Here is a 23,808-nt window from a genome sequence, read left to right as displayed (position 1 = left end):
TTGAAGGATAGGACCCAGAAACTGGGTTGAGGTGGTGCAGTATGGCTGAGACTCTCACTCGGGGACTGCATGGGGACACAGCCAGGGAAATTCACACCATTCAAGCTAGAGGCAAAGACCTTGAGTGGGCCTCCCAGAGCCTCGCATAGAATTTTCCAGGGGCTAAGACCCTAATCTGGGGCTCCTAGGCCCCCATGCACCAATGATGGCCTCTCAGAGCAGGGTGGGTGGGGCACAGGCACGAGATTATCCTGGAACCCCTCATCTGATTCAGCAAGACCAGAAGAAAGAGACCTGAGTCAGCACTTGGTTGCCTTTTGTGTTCTGGGGTATAGAAGCCAGCCTGTGTCCACCCAACAAGTAGGTGGCAATGCTGGGAGAACCAAGGCATGCTAGCTAGAGTGCATGCCATAGTGAGGGCAGGATTCAGGCTGACCCCTGACCCTGCCCAGCCCTCCCTCCCCAACATGATGGCTCAGCTCTCTTTCTCTAAAAAGGCATGATTCAGCCCACAATGGGAGCTCTGGCTCTCTCCATGGAGGATCAAAACTGACAAGAAGGTGATTAATGGAACCTGCCAGGCCCGAGGTGACAGTGCCCCAACCGTGCCAGCCTAACAAGCAAGTTGGGACCAACGCCTTTTCACGAAACAATGCTGCAGATCCTTCAAAGCCCCAGCAGAACAAACATGACACGGTCATGACATGCCTGCCCTTGCAGGGTCAGGGCACGGCTACCCACTTCCAAGTAAGGATTCCTGGAGCCCAGCCACAGCAATGCCTTCCTCCCACCCACAGCGATCCCTAGGGTAAATATGGGCCAGATGCTCCTGGAGGGAATTGGGCAGAGCCATCGCAGAAACCCCGATTTCCCTCTCCCTATTCCAGAACTCATGAAAACAGTGTGTGCTTGTTTGTGTTTGCTTTGCTTATGAGCAAAATAAATGTGGAATTTTGTCTCCTATCCAATATACATCTCAAGGTGAAGTGCAGGAAACCACATTCATCACAGTTGCTAGTTAGCACACTGCCATTTAGTCTCACCACAAAAAGAGGGGTTTCAGATGAGGCACCTGAGGTCCAGGGAAGGGAAAGAATTTTCTCATAGATACCCTGAACTCAAGCTTTAAATCTGGCATACTCCCCCCCCCCTCTCTTTCTCTCTCTCTCTCACCTAGTGAGACAACCTTTCATGACCTCTGAGTATGTCATTCTGTGACTTTGTAAATCACGATAGATAGATAGATAGATAGATAGATAGATAGATAGATAGATAGATAGATAGATAGATAGATAGATAGATAGATAGATAGATAGATGTGGGAGATGAATCTTTGTCCTGAAATCCTAAAACAGATCCCTTAGTGATTTCTCGAGGTATTCTAGTGCTATTAGAAGCATCATTGATTCTAATAATTGGTCTTTGGTATCCGTCTCTGACACAGATCATTTGCTCCTTTGGAATTTCCTGGTAATCCGAGCATCATTGGTTCTACCAGAGTGATTCTCAGTGGGCTCATGGATGAAACCTGGTCACCAGAATGATTTTCATCCCTGTCCACCTCAGCCCCCACTCCCTAATCCTCTGGGCAGAGAAAAGGGGCTGGATATTGACTTAATAACTGGTTGAGCTTGCATGCAAAATTCCTACACTATGGGGCTCAGAATGAACCCTGGTTAGTAAATAAGAACACGTCCATGTGCCAGGACGGAACACACCTGCAACTTTATGAGCACAGCAGGTCCTATACTTGGAATCCCTCCAAGCCTCCCCTACGTATCCCTTCAACGGGCTGCTCACTGTTGCCTTTAAGATAACTTGGGGAATAAGAAGTAGATTGTTTTTACTGTGATCTATTCTACTCAAAACTGAGGTCATGGTACCTGTGATGGATAGCCAAGCTGGACAGTAGTCAAGGGACCCACTGCGTGGCATTGACACCTGAAGTGGGGGGAGGGGACAATCTTGTCGGGATGACCCCTAACTTGTGAGGTCTATGCTAACTTGGTTAGCATCAGAATTGAACTGACGTTGTAAGATACAAGAGGTGGTACCAGAGAATTGCTTAAATGTGGTGGTGGTGGTGGGGTGGGGACCCACATGCTGGCTCATACTGTGTTCTGTGTTGAGTAGAGAGAAAAAGGAAAACAGTTTCATTTTGTTCTATCTATGTGAAAAGGTAATAAAAATTAGTAGTACCTAACACTCATCAAAGAGTCTGCATGCATGATCTTACTATGTATATCATGCTTTTATTTTTCAGATGTGGAAACTGAGGCCCAAGCAGGTTAAAAAAAAAAAACACTGCTGGAATTTATAAGCTCAATGATGTCAAAGCCAAGATTTGAACCTCTGGCTCCAGAGTCTGCATCTTGATAAGCCACTTTCAGTCCATTGCCAGCCAATCCCCATTCAGGCAAAAGCATCATCTATTATGTTTTCCATACTTGGGCTTATTCACACCCAGGGCCTGGACAGTGGATGGTCCCACTTCCCATAGTAGCTACATCTGTTCAGCTTACTGCCTGTCCCTGGTCTTAGCTCCAAAGATCAGGAGTTTGTCGATGTATTCACTCAGCACAGGATAGAAGAGATAGGATTGTCATAGGAACTTTCCTATCCAATCCTCTCCTTTTACAAATGGGGAAACTGAGACCCCGGACAGTGAGAAACACGAAGCAATGTGCGGATTTCCAGCTCTGCCACCAGCTCATCATGGGCCTTACACTGAAACTCTTTCTTGGACTCATTACCTTGTTCATATAACTGTAACCCCTCTGTGCAGTATCTTTACAATAAAAAAGATATCTTTAAAATAAAAGTAAATAAACAAATAAATTCCCTCCAGCATGCTGCCTTTCCAAGCCTCTGATTCTCAACAATTTCTCCGTTTTCACCAGGTAGTTCATCTGCAGAACTAAGGCTTAAATCTTGTCCCTCAGTTCCTCTCACAAGAGAGCCTCAGTATCTCCCTAGACTCCAAGGTGGCTAACCCACCTCCAAAAGCATCTCAAAGATCCCCACCAGAACCCCCCAGGACCATCCATCCAGGACTCTGGACAGCTCCTTCTTCTTGGAGACATCTGACAAAGCATGCATGGCTCAGCAGTCATTTGAAATGAGCCTCAATGCCTCAGGCCCTTGGATCCCCACAATCCTCAACCTGAAAATCCTTCTCCTATCACCCAGCCTTTCCAGAAACTCCACACTGTCAGCAAAATCTTTGAATGAGGTGAACCTGAATTTCAATCCTCCCTCGACCACCCACTAGCTGTGTGGCCTTGAGAAAGTTGCTCAACCTTGCAGTGTTTCCATAGCCACATATGCAAAACAGGTATTGGATGAGTTTGTAGTGAAGGCTTCTCAAATACCTGACATGCAGGAGGCACTGGGCAGGTAAAGAGCTGCTATACCTCCCTGTCACACATCAGGAAATGCAACACCGTCATCAGTACTAGATGACCTGTCCAAGAACCTTCTGAGCCTCCACCCTGCCCTGGCATGTGGCTTTGCCCCCTTCCCTCTCTGATCCCTGAAACTGCTTAGCAGAGTACCCACAGTGACCAGACAAATAACAACAGACAAATAACCACTCATCTTAAGTTTCCTGAGGACAGGATCTTTGTGAAATCTGTCTCTAAACACTGTTCAAGGAACATCTGAGAAGCTATTCCAGGGATTCTTTGTCTCGAAATCTCAGGACAAAAGCTATCTTTCTGAACCTATTTTCCCCATATAACCAGCTGCCCATATAGGCTGCCACCAGGTAGACTTCATGCCCAAGACACTAGTGAGTGCCTAAAACTGAACCTGTGACAGGATAAAGCAAGGAGAAGTAAGCATATGTATCCGCTCAACAAACATTGTAGCCCCTACATCGCTGATCTAGTCGGCTGCCCCCAATCCTACAATCTAGGCACCAAGCTGAGGTCTCAGAGTGCAGATGGCCTCGTGGAAAGCTTCATGGTCCTCGTGTCCAACCATACTCCTCAGTCTGAGACCCACAGAGGGACAAGGGCCTGCTCTGGTCCTCAGGAAACCCATGGCAAGCAGCAAATGCCTGCTATGGAAAGCCTAGACATCATCTGATTCCCAAAGCCACCTGCTCTTCTCTTCTGTAGGGATGGGGACCAGGCATTGCCTGCTACCTGCCTCCCAAGTTGGCTGCAAACCAAGCCTGACCAGTTCTGATTCATACACCCTCTTAAGAAGGGTTTACAGCCAGGCACTGGTGGCTCATGCCTGTAATCCTAGCAACTGAGGAGGCTGAGATATGAGGATTAAGGTTCAAAGCCAGCCTTAGCAAAAAGGCCTGTAGAATTCTTTTGCCCAATTAACTAGGTAAAAAGCTGGAAGTGGAGGTGTGGCTCAAGTGGTAGAGTGCCAGCCTTGAGTAAAAAAAAAAAAAAAAGCCAGGTGAAAGCATGAGGGCTGAATTCAAGCCCCAGTTCCAGGAAGGAAGGAAGGAAGGAAGGAAGGAATGAAGGGAGGGAGAGAGGGAGGGAGGGAGGGAGGGAGAGAGGGAAGGAGGGAGGGAGGGAGGGAGGAAGAAGGAAAGAAGAATGATCTTTCAGCTTCTGCCACACGAAGTGTTTGAAAAGCAAGGATCTAGGTCAAAGGAACTTGTTCCCCGCCTGCTGTCACCACTTCTGGCTGGTGATCTATTCAGTAAGTTACTGAATGTCCCCAGGCCTCTGTTTCCTCTTCTAAAACTGATGCCGAAGGCTGATACCCTCTTCACAGAGCTGCTGGGAGAATTAATGAGATGCCATGGAGGAATGCCCTGCTCAGGGCCCAGCACACTATAAACACTCAATAAATCCCTTGTCCTTCTGTCAGCCTGAGAAGTCCTGCCTCTGCATGCTCTGGGAGACATTAAATCTCTCCAGAAAGAGCAGGTGCTCTTTTCTCTCCACCCAGGGTCTGGCCTTGACAGAAGGCTTGTGAATGAGGAAGACGCTTGGCCGGACAGGATTCCGTGATGCATGTGGACCCCAAAAAGATCGGTGTCTCCAAAGAACAGAGGTGTCTCCTCTTCCCAGCAGGACTACAAAACTGGTTCTCCCTCCATGACCCCAGGCCCCAGAGCTGAGCCAACCCAGACTTCTCCATTTCCTCCTTTCCAGCCCTCCCCCCTCTTTCCCTCTCTCTCTTTCTCTCTGCTCAAGGCTATGAATCCTGTAGCTCAGAGTAACACAAAAATGAGTGGGGGTTTCACTGCTCCAAGCCTAAGAAGAAACTCTTGCAGATTTAGATCAGGACACACAACAGTACTGGGCTTGGTGGTGCATGCCTGTAATCCCAGCACACAGCAAAGGGAAGCAAGAAGATCACAAGTTTGGGGGCCAGCATGAGCCGATAAGGACCACCCCCCAGTGTTTTAAAAAAAAATTTAAAAAGGCATCAAGGGCTTGTGCTGCTTTGGGCTTGAGCTTGGGGAAATCAGAATAGGCTTCCGAGAGACGGTGTCTTTTCCTCTGGTCACTTGAAGGCCCTTTAGTGGATGGAGATGAGAACTGATCATCTACCCTGAACATCAATTGTACGTGGCTAGAAAGGAGGCACCCTTCACACCGCAGTGAGAACAGAAGCCACAGTCATGCCCTTCCTTAGGCTGTGTGAGGCTATTGCCCAGATTCCCAGACCAATTCTTGGTCATGAAGTCATGCAAGTAGGGAGCCCAGGCCAACCCTGCTGCTTATTGCCCACCCATGAGGTCACCAGGCAAGTCCCTCATCTGTCTGGTATCAGGAGCCTCATCTTCTCAAGGGGAAGAATTAACCATGACCACCTTACAGTTTTATCATTGAGGCACATGGGCGTGAGGGGGCCTAGCACAAAGCCAGCCATAAGTACAGAACCAGGGTTCACCATGCAATTAGAAACTTGGCAAATAACTATTAGATGAGTTTGTGCTGAGTGCCTAGGGAACTCTTCCCCCCACACACACACACACCACCTCCTCAGTCCCCCATCATGGGGGTAAGCCAGAAGAGCAACTCACACAAACAGCACTCTTTGTCCAGGATACAGCACCCTGCACATTCTAAAGAATGAATTCTGTATGATCACCAGGAATGAGACCAACATGGCAGGGGTGGGAGGGGTGGCAGGCATCAGCATGTAGACCCCAGGCCTCCTCAGAACTCAGAGGCCAACTTAGACCCCACCAAGCAAAACTGGACATACCACTAAGTATTTGCAAAAAGAAGTGGTTCTTTATTACAGGAACAGATACAAGTACCAACAAGCTTGTTATGCCAGACAGCCCCTTCTCGCACTTCCCTGCTCAAAAGGAAGTGGAGAAGAGGAAAGCTAGCGGGGAGAAAGAATGTGCAGAACACCAAACTGGAAGACAGAAGGCCCCTCTTCAGCAAGTTGCTCGCTGCAGCAGGGCCTGGAGTTTACGTTTCCAGCCCCGCTGGGCAGTTCCCTGCTCAGCCAGGGGAAGCCAAGGGGTGGCAAGGTATGTTTCTCCCATGCTGGGTATTCAGATATCTCTCTTGCTGGAAGAAACCAGCTTTCCATCTGAAGACTCCACTACATGGACACGGAAGCTGCTGCTGCTGCTGCTGCTCCCACCACCAGTGCCACCTCCCAGGGAGGCTATAGGAAGAAGAAATCATCTTTAGCATGAGGCAACCTTCCTTTTGTCTCCCCAAAATAGCCAGGATCTGGGCTGAGCTGTGGGAAAATTAGACTCTTTGAGAATGGCCACTGGCCAATCCTGCCAGAGCTACCAGGAGGTCTAGTGTTGAATCACTCATCAGAGATGAGTGACGGGGATGGCAGGTATGCCCAGCAGTGAGCAATAAGGCAGAGCAGGAGTAATTGTGGGCATCTGACCATGCGTGATGAAGGCGGAGCCTAGGAGAGAGACCGATCCAGGACAAAGCCTGCTTAGTCTAGAGTGTTCTTAGGAAATCTCCCATATCAGCCCCATTGGGGCCAAATAAAGACTCCTACTGTAAAGGGGGCATATCCTAGAATAGTTCCATGTCCCAGCTCCATCCATGTTTGGTCTCTTTTTTCTTCCTGTTCCAGTGGCTTCAACAGCTCCATTCCCTACCCTCCACCAGAAGAATTTTAAGCCTCCCTACCTTCCTTGATGCCAATGCCAGCCATCCTAAAACAGAAGAGGCAACAGACGTTAAGTAAAGGGAAAAAGGACACTAGTATCCTTAAGAGATGCTCTGATGAAAAAAGCTCTGGGGACTGGGAAGGTGGCTCAGTGGTAGAGTACTTGTCTCGTGTGCATAAGGCCCTGGGTTCAATTCTTCAGCACCACATAAACAGAAAAGACTGGAAGTGGCACTGTGGCTCAAGTGGTAGAACACTAGCCTTGAGCTGAAGAGCTGAGGGACAGTGCCCAGTATCAGAGTTCAAGCCCCAAGACCAACAAAAAAAAAAAAAGAAAAGAAAAAAAAAGCTCAGGGACAGCACCCAGGCCCTGAGCAGTGCCTTGTGTGCGTGCATACAGAGAAAGAGAGAGAGAGAGAGAGAGAGAGAGGGAGAGGGAGGGAGGGAGGGAAGGAGGGAGGGAGGGAGGGAGGGGCAGAGAGAGGGAGGGAGAGAGGGGGGAGAGAGAGAGAGAGAGAGAGAGAGAGAGAGGATGCTCTGGTGGATGCTAAGCACTCCTTCACAGCCCCCCCCCCACACGCCACCCTCACATCTTTGAAGTGCTGAGACCTTCTGACAGCCCATTGGTCCAGCCACTCTCAGACAAGCTCTGATCTCTATCCATCTCCTGCAGAGAAGGAAGGAGCACTACATCTTCTTCATGATCATTAGTCCAACCTCTGTCATTTACAAGGGAAACATAAATCTAAAGAGGGGAAATGACTTGCCCAAGGCAACAGCCAAAGAGCCAGGTGCCAGGTTCAGATGCTTTACTCCTTGCTCAGCTCTTTTCACTGTACGATACAGGGGCTTGTTTCTTTCAGATGATCCTGCATGCCAGCCATACAAGCAGCCCCTCCTGCCCCCCTGCCTCTCCCACCTCCCACCCCTGCCATGCCCAGGCTCTTACTTGGCATCCTGGCCTTCCAGCAGGCTTCGGTAAGTGGCGATCTCCTGCTCCAGCCGTGTCTTGATGTCCAGCAGCATGTTATACTCCTGGCTCTGAGTCTCCATCTCACAGCGGAGCTCGCTCAGCTGACCCTCCAGACCACTGATGAGCCCTTGGATCTGCTGCAGCTGCGTGGCGTAGCGGCATTCAATCTCCGCCAGTGAGGTCTCCAGCCCGGCTTTCTGATGGAACAACACATCCATAGATACATCATGCTAGAAAGGAATCCATCAACAAAGGGCAAGGAGGTGGGAGGGATGGGTGTGCTCAGAAACCTTAGGGCTTCACCAAACTAGGGAAGATGGAAGCATCTGTTGCTAGAGAGGCCCAGATAAACCATACCATGCTTAGCTGGGATTGCAGCTCAATCTCCAACCCCTGTATGGTGCGTCTCAGATCTGTGATCTCAGTCTTGCTGGTCTGGATCATTTCTGTATTGGAGGCCACCTCCTTATTCAGCTCCTCCGTCTGTAGGTCACATAAAAAGACAATGAGCCCTTGTGGGCCCCTCCACTAGGAGCTATAGGGCAGGGCAAGGCAGGGCAGGACTGGAAGGTCAGACTCACCTTGCTGAAGAACCAAGCCTCGGCATCCTTGCGGTTCTTCTCCGCAATGGCCTCATACTGCTCTCTCATCTCGGCCAACATGCGGGTCAGGTCCAAGCCTGGTGCAGCATCCATCTCCACATTGACCTGGCCAGCCAGCTGGTTGCTGAACTCCTTCATCTCCTGCAGGGTGGGGGAGCCCATTTAGAGAGAGAGGGCAGAAGAGAGTCAAGACAGATCGCTCAGCTCCGCTGAGCCTCCTCCTCCTCTAGAGCCCATCAAGTGAGAACCCCCGCCCTACCCCAAGATCGCAGGTTTCTTGTGTGAATTCATAAATCAATCCAAGACAGTTCCTTCCTGGCCTGGCCTTAGGTCTGAATTACCAGAAGACAGTGCCCCTTCCTGGCCACAGGGACCTCTGTTGGTTTAAGTTAGGAAGGGCCAGTATTTCTGAGCCACCAAACCCCAGTCAACTATGAGAAAATACCAGCCCAGCTCTGCCTCCCCCGACCAAGAGCTGCAGCCCGGCTCCCTGACCTCCTCATGGTTCTTCTTCAGGTAGGCCAGCTCTTCATTCAGGCTCTCGATCTGCATCTCCAGGTCGGTCTTAGACAGGGTCAGTTCATCCAGCACCCTGCGCAGTCCATTGATGTCAGCGTCCACGCTCTGGCGCAGGGCCAGCTCATTCTCATACCTGGGAAGACAGAAGAAACCTAAAGTCAGGAAAGGGGAGGAGTCAGGAAAAGGAGGAGTGAATAACGGGGTACAGAACAGGCCGGGGGGGGGGGGGGGAGGAGTCTTTGCAGGAAGGGAAGACAGCAGTGGAACACACTTGAGTCTGAAGTCATCTGCAGCCAGCCTGGCGTTGTCGATCTCCAGGATGACCCGGGAGTTGTCAATGGTGGCAGCCAGGATCTACAATAGACAAGGATTTGTGTCTGAGGGCTGCTGGTCTGTGCTGTGCTCAAGGTCCCCCTGAATGGCCACCTTCTCCTCTGACACCACCAACGGAAACCTGTAGAGTCGCTGGGGCCCACCATCCAGCCTCACCTCTAGCACCCATGTACTTGCTCTGGTCCATGCCACCCTTCTTGCAATACCCCAGGGACTGCTCTCCAGGGAACAGAAGACTAAGGAGGAGGGAATATTGCCTGGAGTCCCCTGGGGGAACCACCCGCCAGGGTTGCTCTAGGTTAGGGTGTGTGTGGTCAGTTCTGGCGATAGCTTTCTTAAAGGATGGACACTTGATCAGCCTCAGCCTCCTCATCCCAACTCAGGATGGCTGCCTCCTACATATCTTGACCGAGCCCTGGCTCTATAGAACATTCTGGTGAGTAGGAAGCTCTAGGAGCATGGCTAAGCAAGACATTTTACAGATAAGAAAACAGCCTGGGGGCGTGGAAGAGAAAGTAGGGGAGGTGAGAGCCTGTCTACTGAGTTCCCCACAGTGCCTCTGGCACAGAAAGCATCCTTTAAAAGATGAGACAGACAAGAGATCCCAGCGTTTAGAGTTCATGAGTTTACTCTTGCCAATCTTCCAAGAAGGTAAGGGAACACTTCACCCAGCACCCTCAAAGTATTGGGGGACAGAGAAGCCAAGCTAGTCTGCCCCTACCTGTGTCCTAGCGGTCCTAACCAGATTCCCCAGACCCCTCTGTCCCCCAGCCCTGCCAAGTGGAACAGGTGTGTACCTGCAACTGCACAGGCACCCCACGTTTGCCAAGTTACACAGGACACTGTCGTGAGCGGGGCAAGAAGGGATTTCCCAAGGCAGCATGAGGACAGCCAGACACCTGCTCCCTCCACACACACCCTCTCCTTGACATCTGAGAACTTACTTTATCCCGGATCTCTTCCATGGTCTTGAAGTAGTGGCTGTAGTCACGTTCTGGACTGGCCGGACTCTGCTTCTGGTACCAGTCATGAATCTTCACCTCCAGCTCGGTGTTAGCCTCCTCCAGGGCGCGGACCTTGTCCAGGTAGGAGGCCAGGCGGTCGTTGAGGTTTTGCATGGTGATCTTCTCATTACCAGAGAGGAGACCTCCATCGCCACCACCAAAATCACCATAGCCACCACCTAAACCCCCACCAAAACCACCACCTAAACCCCCACCAAAACCACCACCTAAACCCCCACCAAAACCACCACCTAAACCCCCACCAAAACCACCAGCAGCCCCACCACCAAAGCCACAGCTCAGGCCACCCCCATAGCCTCCACCAGAGCTGGAGGAAACAAACCTGGCAGAAGAAGCTGAAATACTGCGGCTTCCACCTCCCCCGTATAGACTTCCTCCACCAAAACCGCCTCCCCCAGCCCGGAGGGAGCCCCCTCTAGTAGAGCCTCCCCCAAAGGTGGAGGAAGAAGTTTGCAGAAATGTAGTAGCCATGGCCAGGCCAGCAAGCGATGGTGAATTCCTAGCAAGCAGGAGAGATGCTCTTAGGAGTTGCAGAGCGGCTCTGAACCCAGAGGGCAGAGCTGCGGGGGACCCCAGCCTAGGACTCTTTATATACCCCTCGGAGGGGGGGGTGGGGCCTTAATCTCCTCCCCCGTGCCAAGCCAACCCCTCTACCAGCCTGACAAACACAGCTGCCTCCACACCTCCACGTGGCTCGTGTGGGGTTTTTTTTCTTGTGTTTTTTTTAAGGCAACAAAAGAGATGATTCAGAATTAATGGTGTTTGGCCCTGGGCTGTGGTTTTAACACTTCAATTACAGGTTCATCTGTCCACTCCAGGAGAAAGAAAGCAACTGAGAGCAAAATGTCTCACCACAGCACAGCTCCTAACGCTTCCGCCTGGCCCATAACTAATGAGACCAATTGTGCCCAAAGCTAAATTCCACTGCCCCTAGCCCATGAACCGCACCCCAAAGCAGTCAGCCCTCCACTCTCCATCCCCCAATCACTGCTGTCTGTTCTCTACTCATATTCCCACACACACACACACACACACACACACACACACACACGAGTCTCCAGATGTAAGGAGAGCAGAGATGTTAAGATCTTAGGAAGGGGATGCAGAACGTATGGGTTCAGGCTGACAGGAGAGGGGGCGGGGGTCGTGAGTCAAGTTCCACCCAAGGTGAGAGGGGTCCATGCCCGTCCTTTCCTTAAAAGTGCTGTAAACCTCCTCCTCTCACCTCTCCCCCTTCCACCACCACCCCACCTGCCATATCTGAAGCCCCCTCTCCCTTTTCTAGTTTCCTTCGGCCTCTAGCCCCATGGTCCTAGCCAGCTTGCCAAAGCCCAGCCAGCTTGGCACTGACAAGGAGCTGATGGATCGTCCTGTCACCTGCCAACTGCACATGTCACTGAATCTTTGCTTATTCCTGGGGCACGTTGGGGCAAACCTCTGCAGATAAGGCTGGAGCAAGTTCCAAGAAGCCCCTGCCTTCTCCAGAGAGAGGCATGTCCCTACTTAGCAGAATCAGATTAACCCCGGTTTGTCCCCTGGAGGCCTGCAGGCTGGGGAGGGGCTGAGCCAAGAGGCTCTGCACGTGTTGTGGGGAGGAGAGAGGGAGTGCCACACATACCCCACCCCCACCCCGCCTGCCCCTCACAAGCAGGTGGAAGGCACCAGAGCTGGTGGACCAAAGCAGCAATCTCTCACAGAAGAAGGCTAGGCCAGAGAGCGCAGTGGCACACTCAGGAAAACCCTTGCCTCTGCCACGGGCTCAGGAACCCCACTTCCCAGAGATATTGGCAGCTGTGGGTAGTGCCACTTGGATATTGGTGAGCCTGAGTCCAAAGCCAGAGTGCAAGACTGATGAGCTAGGGAGGTCGGAGGAGGGGGTCTTGGCCCAAGGCTGCATCACAGAATGGCAGCAGACAGCACTCTGGAATCCCTCAGGTCTAAGTTCAAAACCTGCCTTGAACAATGACATATGTAAGACTTTATAGATAGGTTACTTGTTAAGGCCCAGTGTCCTTGGAACACAGGGTACTCACTCTCAGTGCACTCTCTCTCTCTCTCTCTCTCTCTCTCTCTCTCTCTCTCTCTCTCTCTCTCTCTCTCTCTCTCTCTCTCTCTCTCTCTCTCTCTCTCTGGAAGCTCTGAGATCTAAGGGAGGTATGCAAACACTCTGGAAAGGTTCTGTCCTTGAACTTAAACTTTAACATTTTCTTATGCTTAGCAGCAACCATTGACCACAGCCAGATCCAACTAGTCAATCAGATGGTTTGTATGGGAGGGGGGTGTGGGTGGGTGGGTGGGTGGATGTGGGTGTGTGTTTGCACCAGTCCTGGGGTTTAAAATCTGGTTTAAACACTGTCCCTGAACTCTTTTTGCTCACTGGCACTCTACCACTTGAGCCACAGCTCCACTTCTGGCTTTTTGGTAGGTAATCGAAGGTAAGAGTCTCAGGGACTTTCCTGCCTGGTCTAGCTTTGAACCTCAATCCTTAGGTATCAACCTCTTAAGTAACTAGGATTACAGGAGTGAGCCACCAGCTTCCAGCTATCTTATTTTTGTTGTAATCACAGAATCCCCTACTCCCATCACAAACTTCGTGGCTTACAAAGGACTTTTTCATCTACCATCCTCTCAAATCCTATGACACAAAAGGTAATCCTGTCCACATTTCCAAAGGAATAAAGTAGGAACTCCAAGAGGCAAAGCTGTTACTGCAAGATGGTGTAGCTACACCAGGGCACTGTCAGGACTCTTGAGAGAAAAAAAATTAGTCTTTTCTGTCAAACAAAAGTGTATTGGTATTGTGTACTGATACTTCCTGGAATTATTTGCTTCGTTTACTTCAACTGTAGCTATCATCTGTCCTGCTTGTTACCAGCTAGCCATATTAGGCAGATAAATCCTGTGTTGAAGAAGTTACAAGGGATGTTAGTGGGAGCTTTCCATTGACCCCCATCAGCTTCCTCCAGCCATCCCGACTCCCAGCCAGCCATGCTGGCCCCCTTTCTAATCTCGGTAGTCTATTGTATTTAGACTCTGAACCTAACTCCTTGACAGGAGGAGGAAGAGTTTGGATTGAGATTTAAAAAAAAAAACTAGCAAACTGTCCTGCACAGTGTCTACCTGGCTCTAGGTAGAATAACAGTATTTCACCCTTTTGTACAAAAGTAAATTGCCTTGATGAAATCTCGTGTTATCTCTTGTGTGTCTATTCATTTCTGACACTGGACAGCCATGCATTTCTAACACTCTGACACCCCCTTCCCCCCACACACACACACACACATACACTCAAGCAGGACACAAGAAAGGGAGTTCTTCCTTCCAAATTCCTGCTGGACTCTGAGCTGGGCTGTAGGGGAAACCATACACCCAGGTAGGTAAGATGGGCTCTTCTTGCCTCGCTTCCCAGCAGCCAGGCGGCGTCCAAGTGCCGAGCACAGTGTAGCATTGTCTCATGGGTGGAAGGATATTGTCTTTCCCTCTGAAAGAATAATAATCAGACCTAAATCAGCCAGAGCTCATTAAAGCCTCTGCAGACATGGCGGCCCCAGCAATTAACACAACTGAACAATCACTCGTCCATTACTCCAGGGTGAAGGAGGGCTGGATCCAGGCCAGATCCCCTCCTGCATGCTCACTTTCCTCCAGAAACCCTCACGGTAGCTTTCTCTCCACTCCCTGGTCCACCCCAAGAGCAGCACCTACCCATTATTGGCTGTCCTGGCCACAAATACAAAATTCCTTGACTGTAGCCTGGACCCTCCTGTGAGCTACAGGTTTGGGATGGCTTTACAAGGACTGAACTCTGGCTCCAGTGTGTCTGCCAGTTTCCGTCCTTAACCCACTGTAGCCAGACAAACATCTTTGGCATTTCTGGCATGAGGCTGGCCTTCCTTCAGATGGGGCCCTTGAAGCCCAGTGGAAAGAGCCTGGATGAATTCCATCTCTGCTTATGACTCACCCTTGTGATGCCAGATTCCTGATTGTCAATTGAACCAATCAGATTGACCCCAGCCCCAGGGCTACAGTGAGAGTTTACTGACACTTGTGTAAGACAGCCCCCACAAATGTTAGATCCCATTCACACCTCCCCTGTCCCCCAAAGAGGCGGCAAGGACAGGGAACATCAATGTAAGCCCCTAGAGATTCAACTTCAAGTCCCTTCTTTCCCCTTGACTAGGTGTACAGCTTCAGGAAATGATGCCTCCTCTCTCTGAGCCTCAGTCTACCAATTAGAAAAATGGAAATAACTCCAGTCCAGCCTGATAGAGAGATATAGTAAGATAACTGAGCAGTAATGCGTGACACAAGGAGCAGCCATGGTGGCTAACATCTACCCTCCACCTACCCCATCTTCTACCCCAGGTCTTCTCAGAAACAGTTCCAGGCTAAAACAGAAAAGTATCCCCACCCTTCACACACAAAGAAAGGCCTGGGACACAGTTACCTGCCACACCGGGGGGGGGGGGGGCGGGGAGACCCCACCCTCACCCACATTTTAGGACCCCCTGCAGCAGAGGAAGGGTTTCAGCTGTGGCAATAAAGGCTGTCATGAGCAGGGACAGAACCTCTGAGCAATCTGAACCTGGGAGTGAAGTCTGGTATCTGCCACCAGCTCCCAAATCTTCCTGGGAAGCCAGGGAAGGGCCAAGAAAAAGCTGGGCTCTGAGATCACAGAGAAGGGATTTGGAGCAAGGTAAAGAATCTCTGAGTCCTACAGGAAGAAGCAGGAAATCACATCTCCTTCAGGATCTGGACACAGGGAAGCCCCCGTTCAATGGTATTCCAGACCTCAGCAAGGAACGGCATACCATTACCCACTCCCGCACGGCTCCAACAGGCTTAGCCTGAGCCCTCAGCCAGCAAAGGTCCCTGCTTTATGAGCCTCCTTTACCTTGAATTGACCTCAGTTCTTAGTGGCTGAGCTGTAAATCTCAGAGGCAAGACTAACTATAAACCACAAGGGCAGGACTGTACCCACCCAGGGGCAGATTTGTACCAGGAAGCTGAGACTTTGTCCCTTTGCTGGCCCAGGGCAGCCCAGAACAAGCCAGGTTGGGGGAGTCAGTATGGGAGGTCTGGGTCACAGCTGGGTCCCCTTCCAGGCTCTGGGCCCAGGTATGGGCTAGTGGGTGTAAAAGGCTTTTTATTTTTCAGGACCACCTAGAAATAGATAAAGGTGTTAATGCATGCCCCAAGACATACACAAACAAGGACATGTTCTCCAGTTTTGAGTTACAGAAAATGACACTAAAGCCTGGGTTTGGTTAAGGTGGAGAAATCTGTCAGGAGACCCCTGTGAGGAGATGCCTGGACTGAGCCTTCCTCCGGAGGAAGGCTTGCACAAATGTCAATTGACAGTGTGGGCTAGCATCAGGAAACTTAAGATTCTTATTCTGGCTATGTGGCCCTAGACAAGTACTGGACCTCTCTGAATCCATTTCCTAATCTATAAAAAGCAGCCCAAGCTGGGTGCTGGTGGCTCATGTCTGCAATCCTAGCCACTCAGGAGGCTGAGATCTGAGGATCACCGTTCAAAGCCAGCCCGGGCAGGAAAGTCCATGAGACTCTTCTCTCCAATAAACCACTCGGAAAACTGGAAGTGGCACTGTGGCTCAAGTGGTTGAGCGCCACCTTGAGCTGAAGAGCTCAGCGACAGCACCCAGGCCCAGAGTTCAAGCCCCACGACCAACAACAAAGAAAAAAGCAGCTCCTCATACTACCTTTCAACTGTTTCCATTAAATGGCACAGAGAAGATATTCAATATATGGTCTGCGCACACAGACACACACACACACACACACACACACACACACACACACACACACACACACACACACACACACACACACACACACCAGTGAGCAAGGGCATGCAAAGGAAAGAAAACTCTATCTAGGAAGTTTCACATCCTACTTTGCCATGAGCAGTTACATAGGCAAGGCCCCCTCTCTCAGCTCTTGAAGCCTTAGTTTGACCTCTCTGCGAAATGGGAGCATTGCTTATTTCACAGAGTATTGAACCTGTAAAAAACAGGTTAGATAAAGGAAGACCTGGTACAAATCGAAGTTACTACAGCTTCTGTGTGTGAGATGCCCTCCCTTCTCTCTCCTGAGACAAGATGAAGTCGGGTCCCAATAAAACCTAAACAGGGCCTAGGCCTGACCCATGTCTCCATGGTCTAAAATAACAAACCAAACAACTTCCTGCCTTGGACTACAAAGGTTTATTTGGCAGGTCAGGGGATGAGTCGGGGCTAGGGGTCCCCGAGAACTCTCCCTGCAAGAGGGTAGATGCTCAGGAATCTGCCCAACTCAGAAACCCTTGGAGCCAGGCACGTTGTTGTAGTGGATGTCCTGGCCCTCCAGCAGATTGCGGTAGGTGGCAATCTCCTGCTCCAGCCGAGACTTGATGTCCATGAGCTGCTGGTACTCTTGATTCTGCCTCTCGGTGTCAGCACGCACGTCACTCAGCTGAGCTTCAATGCTGCTGATCTTCCCCTGAATCTGTGCCAGCTGGGCCCCGTAACGGGCCTCTGTCTCTGCCAGCGTGCCTTCCAGGGCTGCTTTCTAAGGGGAGAGAGAAAAGGGGCATGATTTGGCAGAGACTGGTTCCCAAAGAGAACCGGGACATATAGCCACCAATCAGGATGCCCAAGGCTGCAAGGGTACAGGCGTGCAGTCCTTGAAGTTGAACGTACCATGCTGAGCCAGGACTGCAACTCTATCTCAAGACCCTGGAGGGTGCGTCGCAGGTCTGTGACCTCAGATGTGTGAGCCTGGAGCTGCTCGGTGTGGCCAGCAACCTCCCGGTTCAGCTCCTCCGTCTATGACAAAAGCATAGGAAGAGAAAAGGCACTGGAGCCAGGCATCTGGCAGAGCAGGGGAAAGCATCAAGCCCTCTCTCCTTGCCATTCCTCAAAAGGGCTTCGGGGTCCCTTACATACCTGACTGATGAACCGGGTTTCAGCATCCTTCCGGTACTTCTCAGCCATGACCTCATACTGGCTTCTCATGTCACTCAGGATCTTGGCTAGGTCCGTGCCCGGAGTGGAATCCACCTCCACACTGACCTGGCCACCCACTTGGCTCCTCAAGGCACTAATTTCCTGGAAAGACACAGAAGAGGTAGACATGCCAGGGCCCAGAGCCTGTTGGACCTGCCCCAAGTGACTTCCACCTCCCTCAGAGTCAAAGGGGCTGGTTTGTGCGTGCAGGTCTAGGAGCCAGCACTGAGAAGTGGACTGGGTGGTCACTATCCTCTACCAGGCTCCTGGGAACCATGAAGGCCACCCAGGGCCAAGCTGAAGCCACACCAAGTATGGCCATGGCAGAAGGCCTAGCTTGACTCACCTCCTCGTGGTTCTTCTTCAGGTAGGCCAGCTCCTCCTTTAGGCCTTCAATCTGCATCTCCAGGTCAGTCCTGGCCAGGGTCAGCTCATCTAGAACCTTGCGCAGCCCGTTGATGTCGGCCTCCACGCTCATGCGCAGGGCCTGTTCAGTCTCAAACCTTTTGGAGAAAATAGGAGTTAGGCTAGAGCTGGCTCTGTACTTCTAATGATACTCCACTTCCTCAGGATTCAGGAGTCTATGGGAGACTTGCTTCAGGCCTGCTGGGAGTGGGTGAGAGCAGGGTCTAGTTCCCCCATAAAGGCATGAGGCTCCCCACACACATAGCACCCTGGTGCCCTGGGTTCCGCAGCCCCCAAAGCAGACACTTACTTAGTTCGGAAGTCATCTGCAGCCAGACGGGCATTGTCAATCTGCAGGACAATCCTGGAGTTCTCAATGGTGGCACCATGAATCTAGAAGGGAGAGGGTAAGGAGGTTGGCACCATGGGGGCATAGCAGCACTGTCTGCTCACTTTCTTCCCAGAAGATGGAGAAGAAATGAATGCACTCCCTCTCCCTAGCACCGGCTCCTTGGCCTGCTCTCTGGAAGCCCTTAATATCAGCCCATGCCCATGAACTGGAGCAGGAGGGCATGCTCTGGAGGAAGCTGACAGACAGGCAAGCCTGAGGGAAAGGGGGCTGAGGGAGGGGTAGCAGGGTTACAATCATGTCATCCAGCTAGTCACTCATGAGGGTACTTGGGCTCAACATATTTCAAAAGAGTAAGTCTCAAATGATTAGTCACTGTGTCACTGGATGGTAATTTACATATTTTTTAATGAAACAAGGAGAATATAAAACTCAGACAGAGATTACCCTCAGCAGGGTACAAACTGTTTCAAGAAACTTTGTCAGGGGCTGGGAAGGTGGCTCAGTGGTAGAGTGTTTGCCTTGCATGCATGAGGCCCTGGGTTCGATTCCTCAGCACCACATAAGCAGAAAATGCCGGAAGTGGGCTATGGCTCAAGTGGTAGAGCGCTAGCCTTGAGCTGAAGAGCTGAGGGACAGCGCCCAGGCCCAGAGTTCAGGCCCCACGACTGACAAAAAAATAAAAATAATAAAAATAATAAAAAAAATAAAAATTTTGTCAGCCAGGGCACTGGTGGCTCATGCTTATAATCTTAGCTACTCAAGAGGCTGAGATCTGAGGATCTTGGTTCAAAGCTAGCCTAGACAGACAAATCTGGGAGACTCTTAATTTCAGTTAACCAGCAAAACTCCAGAAGTAGGTGTGGCTCAAATGGTAGAGCACCAGCCTTGAGTGAATAAGCCAAGCACAGTATGATACCCTGAGTTCCAGACTCAGTATTGGCACACAGAAAGAAAGAAAGAAAGAAAGAAAGAAAGAAAGAAAGAAAGAAAGAAAGAAAGAAAGAAAGAAAGAAAGAAAGAAAGAAAGAAAGAAAGAGGGAGGAGGGAGGGAGGGAGAGAGAGAGGGAGGGAGAGAGGGAGGGAGAGAGGGAGGGAGGGAGGGAGGGAAGGAAGGAAGGGAAAAATTGTGTGTGTGTGTGTGTGTGTGTGTGTGTGTGTGTGTGTGTGTGTGTAAGGAAGGTCAGAGAACAGGAGAAAGAAAGGTGTGTGACACACAATATTGTCACTATAGGTCACAACTTAAGACTTGCAAAATGCCCAATTCTAGCTGATTACAGACATCACAAGCTTTCCATGGTCTGTGGGTAGGAATCTATAAGCCCACCTCCCCAGGACTCAGGAATCTATGGGAGCTTGCTGCAGGCCTGCTGCGGGTGGGTGAAACCCAGGGTGCATTCCTTTTGTTTCTGATACATTTCTTCATGGGAGAAGTCTTTCCAGCTCCATCCCAGCCTCCTAGGGCTTAAATCTTGTGTGGCTCACCCCCACAAGAAGCTGCTCCAGTACCTGGTTCTCTGTGGCAGAGGTTCACTAAAGCAAACACAGAAGCCCCTGCCTATGTCCCCCCTTTCCCTGACCCTGGAGTCACCCCTAGCTCTCCCTCTCTTTCTAGAACTCCTCTTAAGCCTGTGTAGCCCCTGGACAGGAGAGGAGTGAGAGAAAGCCAGAGCCTGATAAAAACTAGACCTGCTCAGCCAATGAATAGGGGGAAGGAGGGGGAAGGAGGGGGAAGGAGGGGGAAGGAGGGGGAAGGAGGGGGAAGGAGGGGGAAGGAGGGGGAAGGAAGGAGGGGGAAGGAGGGGGAAGGGGGAAGGAGGGCTCCCACAAGGTCACTGCAGGGGCAGATCTGGCCCTGGGTGGACCTTTAAGCTCTGCCCTCCCTCCCCCTCTCCCCCACACACACCTACCCACCCACCAGGCCAAACAGTTGCAGCTCTGGACTGAGGTTGAGCCCAAATCCACACCTCCAGAGCTGTGCATTATCTCCTCCCACTCTGCAAACCCACCTTTCTCCCAGTGCTCCAGCCCAGCCCAGCAGCCTGCACTCCCTCCCAGCTGCTTCTCCAGGCCCTGCCCACTTACCTGCTCCACCCCTTCCCCTCCCCTCCTCTTCCCTCCCCCCCTCCCCTCCCCTCTCCTCCTCGTCTCTGGCTTCTCTTCTGACCTGCGGGCACTCCCAAGCCCTAAGAGGCCACTCGCGGTCTTGTACCCCAACCTCATCTAGTCCCTCCAGGCTGGCGCACCACAGCAACAGGTGCACTGGCACCCGGCCAGCACCTACCTTGTCCCGGAGGTCCTCGATCGTCTTGAAGTAGTGGCTGTAGTCTCGGGAGGGCCCCGGCCCCTGCTTCTGGTACCAGTCCCGGATCTTCACCTCCAGCTCGGTGTTGGCCTGCTCCAGGGCGCGCACTTTGTCCAGATAGGAAGCCAGGCGGTCGTTGAGGTTCTGCATGGTGATCTTCTCATTGCCGGCCAACAGCCCATCGGACACAGCCAGGGAGCCACCATAGCCCCCACCATAACCCCCGGAGACTGATGACACCAAGCGAGCGGAGGACACAGACACCCCTCGGCCGCCTGAGCCCCCGTGGATGCTGGGCGCACGAAAGGCACCCCCGGTCCCAAAGCGCAGCGAGCCGCCGCCCAAGCCCCCGTAGGACGAGGTGGCTGAGGACTGTCGGTAGCTGTAGGTGGTCATGGCAAGGCGGGTGAGGACCGGAGGACACTGGCCTGAGAGTCGATCAAGGTCGGCTGCAGGAGTGAGGAGATTCTCCTCACCTGGGGCCTTTTATGCCTGTGACAGGTGGGGCTGCAGGGCAAGGTCAGGGGTGGATATTTGAGCCCAGATGAGTTTACTGCGCTCTCCCCATTGGTCAGTTCCTGGTAGCTCTGCCCTCAACTGTCCCCTCCCAGGAACCACAGGCCCCTGCCTTCCCCCAGAACCCACCCAGCCCAGCCCACTTGGGAAGCTGGCCCCCATTCTGGCTCTCCACCACCACCAGCCTCCTACCCCCAATCTCCACGCTGACCCTTGCCCTTTAAAGAGAAACACTCCAGGAATCACAGATTCTTGAGATTATACAGGTCCCCACTTGGGATCAAAACTAGATCTTTCCCCAAATATTTGTACTAGATTCCCACACACCCTCAGGACCCACCTCCCTCCCCCACCCCACCCCACCCCCAACTTCCCTTGTGATCCTTATAACAAAGGCAGTTTTCTGGGCCGTGGCTATACAATGCCCCCAAGTCACCATAGACACCTGGAAGCAGCTCTGGGAGCAGTTCCAGCAGCTGCCCTGGCAATAGCACACTCCCATGCTGAGAAACCATCTTGACCTACCACCACCTCCCCACCCCCACCCCCAGGACAGCCCCATCCCTAACAGCCCCAAGAGCTCTATTTGTTTATTCCACTACTTCAATGTTCCCAAGAGGAGGAGCCCAAGCAGGAAAACAGGCAGGGAATCTGCACGTAAGGCATTTAATACCTGCTCCCCACAGACAGAAATGGGATGGAATCTTGAATTCTGATAATGTCTAGGTGTGGAGAGGTTACAGCTTACTCCTTCTCCTCCTCTCTCCTCCTTCTCCAACAAGAAGGAGGGCGCTGGAGAGACAGACAGCAAGCTGAACCAATGAGCTGGTTCCAGCAACACACTAGTACCTGGACACAAAGTGAGTTTCCGTAATACAGGAAGGAGCCCCTCCTTCCACACATAGCAGCCAGTCCTGTGTTCATCCTGTGTGACGCTTTGGCTACTTTTCTTGCCTGGCCAAATGCTCTATACCAGCATCAAGCAAGCTCCCAGTCCTTGACCTCTCCTGAAATTGAAATTATCCCTATGATTCCCTCTTATCATTACATCAGAGCAGTTCCTCAGTCTCAAGACAGAACCCCTGTGCTCCTGAGAGGGCATTAGGGAGATGGGACAATCACTCCTTGTTTCCAGGCCTCAGTTTCCCCCTGTTGAAAGGAGAGATATTCCAGCTCAGTCCTCCTCTGTGAATAAATGAAGAATCGTCCTTGGCCTCCGAAACTCTCCTTGGCCCCAGAAAACTGTCTTCTAGTCACCATTTTCTCCTGGAAGGAGAGCAGGAAACCACATACATTCAAGCCCCAACCTTAACCCACCCAGAAGCAACCCTCAGCCATCCCAGGAGGACACAGAGTTGGTCTGGGGAGCTCCAGGCCCCTCGTGAAAACAGGGTGTGGCTGGGCCTTCAACAAGGTTGTAGCCTCCAGGATTGGTCTGCTGTGAGTCACTCCTTATCTGGCCCAAAGGAAAAGCCTACTCCCTGAGGAGGGGTGAAGGGGGAGGTGGGAAGCCTGGAGGAATGGCCACATGGTTGCTATATACTGAGCACCACTGATTTTCTGGACTGATAGGGCAGATCTGGAAAGTGACTTTGTAGGAAGAAACAAAGAATCACATCTGCTTCAAAGATTAAGGGGATTAAGGGGTTCTGAGTTCCCCCAGGCCCTTTTCAGATCTCCAGAAGCCTCCCTACAACCGTTGGAAAAGGTGCTTTATCTTCATACAGATGAGGAAACAGCACTAGCTGTGACTTGCCACAAAGGGCCACAGCCAGTACCATCAGATTTAGGCTTTCAGCCTCCTGACCCTGAGGTTCTGAATATGACAGAGGCTCTGAAGAAATCTTCAGCCCCCAACTCCACCCCAAACAAATCTTTAGGGTCCTTCTCCTCTCAAATTCTTGTGCCAATTCCAGGAGAATTCCTCCCCAGATTGGACTACAGTATTGTCCTGGGGGGGAAAAAAAAAAAACAGCTCTCGCACTTTCCCTCTCCCCCCCCCCCACCTTCTCTCTCGGCCTAGCTAGGCACTACGTGGCTCTTGGCACTTTCTCTGGCATATCAGTAGCTCAGGAGGACAAACTGCACAATCTGGCAGCTCTTATCTTCCCACAGAGATGGAACTGAAAGTTCCAGCTCTGCTCTCATTCAGTAACCAGACTGCCTACCACAGAGCATCTCTGTACCTCTTCTGGCTTCAAGAAGGCAGAAAGCAGTGGGAGGAGCTCCCTTCCAAAGCCCAGGTCTCCAGGCCTGGGGACTGGGCTGCATCGGAGGGACACACAGGGTAGGCCTCAGGAATCAGAGGATCTGATCTAGGCCAAGGATGTGCCCAAAGCCACCTAGCTCCCAGCTAGGCACAGTTGGTGAAGAGAGAAGGAGCAGAATATTCTTTCCTACAGTCTAGTCTGGGGCTGAATGATAGATTCTACCAGAGCCTAGCACCATGCAATTCCAGAGAAAGAAATCCTTAGCTGGGGACTGGCAGCTCATGCCTATAGTCCTTGCTACTCTGGAGGCTTGCTACCAGAGGATCGTGGTTCAAAGCCAGTCTGAGTGGACATATCTATAAGACTCTTAACTCCAAAAAGCCAGAAGTGGAGCTGTGGCTCAAGTGGTAGAGCCTTGAGCCAAAAACTAAGGGACAGCACCCAGGCCGTAAGTTCAAGCCCAATACCGGCACCAAAAACAAAG

At 51.5% G+C, this 23,808-nt stretch overlaps 2 protein-coding genes across 2 annotated transcripts; both read right to left on the bottom strand.

The window, feature by feature from the left end:
* Window positions 1-6,198: 6,198 nt before the first annotated feature.
* On the bottom strand, window positions 6,199-11,079 carry Krt15 (keratin 15). The gene is made up of 8 exons (XM_070028061.1): window positions 10,452-11,079; window positions 9,446-9,528; window positions 9,151-9,307; window positions 8,635-8,796; window positions 8,411-8,536; window positions 8,030-8,250; window positions 7,101-7,126; window positions 6,199-6,606 (listed from the first exon to the last, which is right to left on the bottom strand). The coding sequence occupies exons 1-8, from the start codon at window positions 11,001-11,003 to the stop codon at window positions 6,491-6,493; spliced, it is 1,443 nt and encodes a 480-aa protein (XP_069884162.1). The 5' UTR covers window positions 11,004-11,079; the 3' UTR covers window positions 6,199-6,490.
* A 5,661-nt stretch (window positions 11,080-16,740) lies between these two features.
* Window positions 16,741-21,102, bottom strand: LOC138831016 (keratin, type I cytoskeletal 19). The gene is made up of 6 exons (XM_070028060.1): window positions 20,578-21,102; window positions 18,255-18,337; window positions 17,886-18,042; window positions 17,480-17,641; window positions 17,234-17,359; window positions 16,741-17,102 (listed from the first exon to the last, which is right to left on the bottom strand). Exons 1-6 carry the CDS (start codon window positions 20,992-20,994, stop codon window positions 16,848-16,850), a joined length of 1,200 nt encoding a protein of 399 aa, XP_069884161.1. The 5' UTR covers window positions 20,995-21,102; the 3' UTR covers window positions 16,741-16,847.
* Window positions 21,103-23,808: the final 2,706 nt, after the last annotated feature.

This window comes from Dipodomys merriami, unplaced genomic scaffold (assembly GCF_024711535.1).
Source record: "Dipodomys merriami isolate MVZ:Mamm:240054 unplaced genomic scaffold, mDipMer1.0.p SCAF_19, whole genome shotgun sequence".
NCBI lineage: Eukaryota > Metazoa > Chordata > Mammalia > Rodentia > Heteromyidae > Dipodomys > Dipodomys merriami.
Note: the sequence above shows the minus strand (reverse complement) of the source record. Positions and strands in the feature narration are given on the sequence as shown.